This window comes from Mus caroli, chromosome 4 (assembly GCF_900094665.2).
Source record: "Mus caroli chromosome 4, CAROLI_EIJ_v1.1, whole genome shotgun sequence".
Taxonomy (NCBI): Eukaryota; Metazoa; Chordata; class Mammalia; order Rodentia; family Muridae; genus Mus; species Mus caroli.
Window position 1 is genome coordinate 138,450,786 of NC_034573.1, and position 7,522 is coordinate 138,458,307.

Genomic DNA, 7,522 nt, shown 5'->3' on the forward strand with positions numbered 1-7,522 from the left:
GAGGCAGGCGGATTTCTGAGTTCGAGGCCAGCCTGGTCTACAAAGTGAGTTCCAGGACAGCCAGGGCTACACAGAGAAACCCTGACTCGAAAAATCAAAAAAAAAAAAAGAACCTAGTGGGGAAACCCCCACTCAATTCCCCCGATTCGATGTGCACCCAAAGAATCACAAGAGACTGTCTTGATGCAAACACACGAAGTAGTTTAATGACAGAGCTCCAGACCTACACATATCTCACACAGGAGATAACGGATGTCGGCCACGTGGCTCGAAAGCTAGGGGATTTTATAGAAAAGGGTCTGGGGCTGGGGGAGGAATTGGCGTGGTTTCACATGATTGGTTCATTTAAACATCAGCAGACTGTACATGCAGATCAAGGTCACAGCAGAGCATCTGGTTAACATTTAACCCATGTCAGAAGGGCAGGAGGTAGGGAGGCGCAGGCCAGTCCGGACATTCTTGTATGTCTTTCCTACCTTTATGGCTAGTTGGTTCCTGGGATGACTTTACAGCCTTTGTTCTTTGCTCTAGGCCCAAAAAACTCTCTTAACTTGCAAGCCGCATGAGTCATGGACCTTGAATTTTAATTTTCTTTCAGTAGCTGCTAGAGTTTCCTGGTATCATGGCAGATCCGCAAGGATTTGCCACCAGAGGAGTCAGATTTTACTAAGGTTTACAAGATTAGGTTTAAGTTGTTGCACCCAGGGATTGAGTTACCATTGTTTCTGAACTGAGTTTGTGTTGTGTTTTCCTTCGTGCAGCTCCACTGGGTTTAAGAAAGAAAGGTATGGCGGCAAAGTGTGGGTTTGCCAGATGTGCACCACAAAGGCCGAGGGTAGGGGGGTGGATTTGAAACACGGGGTGGCGTGGTAGCAACTGCCATCTCCACGAGATGTATGTAATGGAATGTATGTAATGGAATCCGATCTGGTGTGTCTGAAGACAGTGACAGTGTACTCACATTAAATAAATAAATAAATAAATAAATAAATAAATAAATAAACAAACAAAACAAAACAAAACAAAACCAGTCTGGCCATTGCCTGCCAGTACATGACAGACCAAACCAAGCTGCAGGAGCAGAGGCACAACCACTGGAGCCTGCTGGTTCTACATTCGTTGTTTCTAATTTCCTGAAACACGTCTGTATACTTATCTGTGCACCATGCGTTCAAAGAGACCAGAAGAGGGTGTCAGATCCCCTGAACTGGAGTTAGTTTGTTAGTGGCTATGTGGATGCTGGGGCTGGAACCTGGGTCCTCTGCAAGGGGCAGCCAGTGCTCTTGGCTGCTGCACTTTCATTTTTTTCCTTTCACACTTTCATTCACATGTATAATGTGCTTGACCACAGCTACCAGGTGTCCTCTTGTCTGTCCTTCCTCTCAACAGGCTCCTTAGACTTTCCAGTCTCGTGGGGGCGTGTGTGTGTCCATCTGTCCATCCTTCTGTCTGTCCCAGTCTCACTGCACTTAATTAATGTTGTTTATACGAGCATGTGTGAAGAGTTATTTACTTGAGCAAGGACAACTATTGTGACTGTCCTGTTTTGTGGCATTTAGCTGTGAAAGGGCCATCCCAGCTAGGGTTGTTGACTGTTTACCCCCCTCCCCCAATGCAGGGGTGGGGAGGGTCACAAGACCCTCACCTGATCCAACTGATCCCTAAGTGTAGGTTGCCTTGGGGAGGGGCTAGAGTATACAGGCCGCGGAAGACCAGGGAAGAGAGCTGTCATCTCTGCTGGGTAAAGGCTTTCCACACACAGCCTCTTGAGGTAAAGCACCCACACCCTTGCCAGCAACCTTCAACTATGAACCTAAGAGGTCGTTAGTTCCCCAAGTGAACTTGAGTGGAACCTTGGCCTTCGGACCTCAGGAGAAAGTCCAGTCTCCCCCACTGGAAGGGAGCTTTAGCAAGAGTAACTGCCACACATACCCATGGTATGAGAACAAGAGGATGGCCCATTCCTCCAGAACTGCTGACCCCCTGAGAGGCTCCTTCCCCTCTTGACAGGAAATGCAGGGATTGTGCAGGCCTGGTCTCCCCAGCTCCTCAGCAGAAGAGAGAAGCCCATCAAGGGCAGGGCAATCCCAGCGTGTCCCTGAAGACAAAGTGGCTGCAGCTCACTTGGGAGACTCTCCCTGAGCCATGAGCAGAACCATCTTGGGAGGAAAGAAGCTATTCTGAAGCAACATTGTGCCCTTCTTTTGACCCAACAATTGAAATAATGGATGCCAAGGCATTAAGAACCATCTGGGCATCCTCTGCTTGGGGAAGGCCTCAGCCTAGCGCCTGCCCAAAGAGGAACTTGTCTCCCAGGAATCCATTCCACACAGTTCTGATGGTTCCCGTTCACCTGACAGCTGAGACAGTGGTGGTGGGACCACATTTTGAGCAGTATTGCTTATGTACACAAACCTCTTGATCTCCAGTTAAATCCAAACCCGGGTCAGGACTCTGAAGAGCTCACTAGACCTCTGCTCTTCCCAATGTGGTCACATTGAATAAATCCTTTTTCTCTGCTTTTCACTGTTAAGTTGTCTGTATAATTGGCCTATTGAGGACTGGTAGCCAAGGCTAACTGTTTGAGTTCTGTTTATTTTTTTATTTGAGACAGGGGTTCTTTGGGTAACCCTGGCTGCCATGGAATTCATCTGTAGACCAGGCTGGTCTGGAACTCAAGAGATCTGCCTGCCTCTGCCTCCCAAGTGCTGGGATCAAAAGTGTGCACCGCCCACCCCCACCCCCACCCCAAGATTTCTTTGGAAAGCTGACTTAGCTGTTAGCACTAACTGCTCTCCCGGGGTTCTCAAGTTCAATTCCCAGTACTTGGCCCCCAGCTGCCTATAACTCCAACTTCAGGAGAGCCATTGCTCTCTTCTGGGCTCCAAAAGCATTGAACATACATAGCTCAGCACTCAGACAGACAGACAGACACCTAAACAACTGCCATCCTTGCGGGCCTCCACAGTCCAGTCCAAGCTCAAGCCAAGCCTCCCCATTTCTCAATTTTTTACTTATGTAATTGCTGGGATAAAGGTTCCCTCCCTGCAGCACTCCAGAGCCACAGGCAGGAGAACTAGACACGTTTGAGGCTAGTCTGGTCTCCACAGTTCAAAGCCAGTCAGGGCTAAATAGAAAGACCCTGTTTTCAAATGAGTCATGTTATCTCTCAATGATCACCGGTGCCAGGAACCCCAGCTTCTAATTCTGCTTTGGGCTTAGAAGTCACCTGCAAGACATTCCTCCCGCTTGCGTCTACCACTCATGGTCCCAAGTGTAGCCGCAGTTTATCTTATGCCTGTTCCGTATCCTTTTGTTCATGAGTTTCCTCAAATTATTCTTTTTTTCGCCTCTCCCTGAGTTGGGGGTGGGGGTGGGGGTGGGATCTTAGGCTGTCCACGTCATCATTGAGACTCTGGCCCACCAGACCTTCCTGATCCCACTAGGAAGGAAGTGTGGATGGTGGGTGAGAGTAAAATTTTTTTACTACCAGGCTGGCTCTCAGAGCCACCGAACTGAACCTTCCTGCCTGGAAGGGAGGCAGGCAGGAGCCATGGGTAGATTCCCAGAATCCTTGGTTTGTGGGGGTGGGGCCTGGTGCTGGACAAACAGATCAAAGGTGATAGGCGCTGGACCTGCAGAGCTAGGTGGCACACTATGAGGTGAATGGGCGACCCATAGCTTCTGGGGAAGCTGAATGAGTTAGGCCTGGACCCTCATGTCACTCCCCTCCCTGCCCACAGGCTACTCATCTTCCTGGGTCTGCTGTGGAGTTTGGTGGCCACACTTTTGGGTTCAAAGTGGCCTGAACCTGTATTCGGGCGCCTGGCGTCCCCTGGCTTCCCAGAGAAGTATGCCGACCATCAGGATCGATCCTGGACACTGACTGCACCCCCTGGCTACCGCCTGCGCCTCTACTTCACCCACTTTGACCTGGAACTCTCTTACCGCTGCGAGTATGACTTTGTCAAGGTATCTGACGGGGTGCTCAGCTGGGACCTTGTTATGAGGTACAGCAAAGGCTGGCCAGAAGGGAGGCTGGGCCTGGTTCTAATCTCCCTCCCTTGACCCCTGACTCCACAGTTGAGCTCAGGGACCAAGGTGCTGGCCACACTGTGTGGGCAGGAGAGTACAGACACTGAGCAGGCACCTGGCAATGACACCTTCTACTCACTGGGTCCCAGCCTAAAGGTCACCTTCCACTCTGACTACTCCAATGAGAAGCCGTTCACAGGGTTTGAGGCCTTCTATGCAGCGGAGGGTGAGCAGTGGTGGGCTTGGGCAGCCCAGATGCAGCTGGGTGGCTGTCTTGTCTTAGCCTTGTCCCCATCTTTGGGTCTCTTGCTTCCCACCTCTCCTTTGGGCTCTGGATTCAGGTCAAACTAACAGGAAAGGCGGGTTACAAAGGGCTTGCACAGGCTGAAGCCTTCCACTTGACTGTATTCTCTGGTCCCTGAAGGAGAGAGACAGTGTGACCTCAGGCAAGTGGCTCAACCTCTCTGCTCAGAAAGCTTCTACCCAGTTGCCACTGGATTGATGGTGACTCTTCCCTCCTCTGCCTGGGTGACTTAACCTGCCACTGGTTTAGCAACGGTGCTACTTGCAACTCTGGGCCCAGGCGAAGCAACAGGCCTCCTATCAAGTGGGTCAGGGCCACCAAAGTCTGAGCTCTCTGTTCCATCTCTTTCCCTCCTGTCTGCCTGGCCTCTCTCCCCTAGATGTGGATGAATGCAGAGTGTCTCTGGGAGACTCAGTCCCTTGTGACCATTATTGCCACAACTACTTGGGCGGTTACTATTGCTCTTGCAGAGCGGGCTACGTTCTCCACCAGAACAAGCACACGTGCTCAGGTGAGGGGGTAGGGGCATCCCATCTACACCAAGTTATTCCAGCTACCAAAGCAGGAGTTGTTCTGCCCAGGGAACTGGGCTCTTCTGCTCCCTCCAACACTATTAGCATGTCTAGCTCCTCCCACTTTCCCTCCCTCCAATGGTGGACTTTGATCCCGCCCCTACTCTTGGAACCCCTAGTTCCATCAGCCAATTGTCTCTTCCTTCTGGGTGCTTCCTTGGTGGACTTGGTATCCCTGGATAAGCAGGGCACACCTTAAGCTTCCAGTGTCTACCATAGGACCTCAAAGTATAGGAGTGTAGACACACTCAGAGCCATGGCTCCCGACCCCAGCGGCTGAACCTTTGGCCTCCTCTACCCTGTCTCTTGATCCTTTGCCCTAGCCCTTCTCTCCTCAGCCTTCCTGATGCTTCCCCACCCTCCATTTCTCTTCCAGAGCAGAGCCTCTAAACCTCCCCCAGCTCCAGCCCGCCCACCCCAGTGAGTCAGATACCAGTCAGTACATGCCCACACGATGCTGCTCTGTCAGGCTGGAGTGACTGCCAGCTACATCACCCATTCACCTTACCCATGACAATAATAAACCTGCCTCCGTTTCCACTGTGGCTGTGTGTCTCTTGCCGGGGTTGGGGTGACGGGCTTGGAGGGCAGTAGAGTAACCTCAGTCCCTTCATCTTAACCCTCCTCCTCGTCTCACTGCCCGAAGGTAGGAACTCCCTGAGCGCACACACGGAGATCCTCTCACCTCTACTGGGTTCCCTGGGGCTGCTCTCAGGACACTTTAGCCAGTTCTTGTTTTTAGGTCAATGCAGGTCTTTGTTCCCTGTCCCGGGGAGCTTGATTCAGAACAGAGACCAAAGGGGGTGTTACTGGGGGATCAGGCTAGCCACCCTGCATCCAGGGATGTCCTCTCTGCCTGTATGGAGCCGCCTTCCAAAAGGAGGGCAGTACAGAGAGCCTTCGCTTCCTACAAGCCTTCCCAGCCTGTCCCCACCATGAGCAGGCAGGCAGGGAACAGAAATGGAGCCTGATCTCCACAGGGCAGATTGACAGCCCAAAAAAGTAAGACAGACTGTGTACATACTGGTAACCAACTTCCCTAGACCAGGCCACTTCTAAGGGAAAGGCCTGTTCAGCTTGTTACCTGGGATCAAGGTCTCTGGGTTAGTCCCTGCCAGATATGGGTGGAAGCCCCCTTGTGGACTCACTTGGGAACTGCTGAGCTGGGCACTGAGTGATGTGAGAGCAGAAGAAACCCTTAGTTCAAGGGGCCTCCTCTGTCCTTTTCCTGAAATCCTAGGACCTTGGGGAGGTGGCCTGCCTCCTATTTCCAGGGCCCACCTCCCTCTGGCCCCATTTCCTTTGCTCTCCACCTCTTTGTGATTCTGACCCTGGAGTAGGAGCTTGGGCCCTGGCAAACCATCAGATAAAACTATCACGCTTTAGCCTGAGGAGAACGGAGTCCCCTTCCCCACTGCCATTCATCATCGTTTGGCGTGGGAGATGGGGTACTCTCCTGCCTCTGCAGATTGTCAAGTGCAAGGTCTTGACCAAGCCCAGGATCTAGATGTCACAGGCATTCTCTATCCTCCAGTGTCCCTCCAGGAGCAGAGCCTTTTTTGGTTTTTTGAGACAGGGTTTCCTGGCTGTCCTGGAACTCACTCTGTAGACCAGGCTGGCCTCGAACTCAGAAATCCACCTATCTCTGCCTCCCAAGTGCTGGGATTAAAGGCGTGCGCCACCACGCCCCCCGGCCCTATCCTATCCTCTTTCTTCCCAGCCCTTTGTTCAGGCCAGGTGTTCACAGGAAGATCTGGGTATCTCAGTAGCCCTGAGTACCCACAGCCATACCCCAAGCTCTCCAGCTGCACCTACAGCATCCGCCTGGAGGACGGCTTCAGTGTCATCCTGGACTTCGTGGAGTCCTTTGATGTGGAAACGCACCCTGAAGCCCAGTGCCCCTATGACTCCCTCAAGGTCTGGCTTTTGCATCCTTGCCACAGCTCTTTTCCCTCCCCCATCTTTCAACACTGCACCTATGGCTGTTCTCTAGTGAACCTCATTCAGCTTTTCTTTGCGGGGCGGGGGCCGCGGGTAGGTCTAAGCCAGGCTGTGGCTTCAGCATTGATACCCCACCTTTTGTTCTCAGCCTGTCCAAGCCAGTTCGAGCTACTTTGTTTCCATCTAACTAGGGCTAGAACCCTGCAGCAGGTCCCGGGGGTTCAGAGTCTCTTTATTCAGATTCAAACAGACAAGGGGGAATACGGCCCATATTGTGGGAAGACGCTGCCTCCCAGGATTGAAACTGACAGCCACAAGGTGACCATCACCTTTGCCACTGACGAGTCAGGGAACCACACAGGCTGGAAGATACACTACACAAGCACAGGTGAGCGAATGACCCGCCCTCAGATGCAGGCAGCAAACGTGTCCCTTATGCAGCATCAGCAAACTACAAAGCATTGGACTCCTTTATTGCAGGCCAGGGAAGGGAGCCCAGCTTGAGCAGGGTGGTCCGTCAAGTGATGGCCCTTGATCGGAAAACAGCAACAGATTACCCTTCCCCCTCCCACCCCATACACAGCCAGCCATTTACCTAAGCAACCCCCTCTTTGCTCAACTCTGGTGTTCTGAGTTAGGGTCTATCATTTGTTCTTTTTTTTTTTTTTTT

The 7,522-nt window shown here is 52.0% G+C and overlaps 1 protein-coding gene across 6 annotated transcripts in view; it reads left to right on the top strand.

Moving 5' to 3' along the window:
* The first annotated feature begins 3,577 nt into the window (after positions 1–3,577).
* Masp2 (mannan binding lectin serine peptidase 2) overlaps positions 3,578–7,522 on the top strand; it is a 14,487-nt gene continuing 10,542 nt past the window's right edge. For 4 of the 6 annotated variants that reach the window (XM_021159504.2, XM_029475969.1, XM_029475972.1 and 1 more), the window contains exons 1-6: positions 3,578–3,662; positions 3,744–3,972; positions 4,084–4,261; positions 4,719–4,850; positions 6,632–6,828; positions 7,093–7,240. In XM_021159504.2, the coding sequence (XP_021015163.1) occupies positions 3,658–3,662; positions 3,744–3,972; positions 4,084–4,261; positions 4,719–4,850; positions 6,632–6,828; positions 7,093–7,240 (889 nt within the window). In that variant the 5' untranslated portion in view covers positions 3,578–3,657. Of the gene's footprint in view, positions 3,663–3,743; positions 3,973–4,083; positions 4,262–4,718; positions 4,851–5,287; positions 5,457–6,631; positions 6,829–7,092; positions 7,241–7,522 lie in introns of those variants that run through there. The other 2 variants (XM_029475970.1, XM_021159506.2) reach the window with 2 other exon arrangements.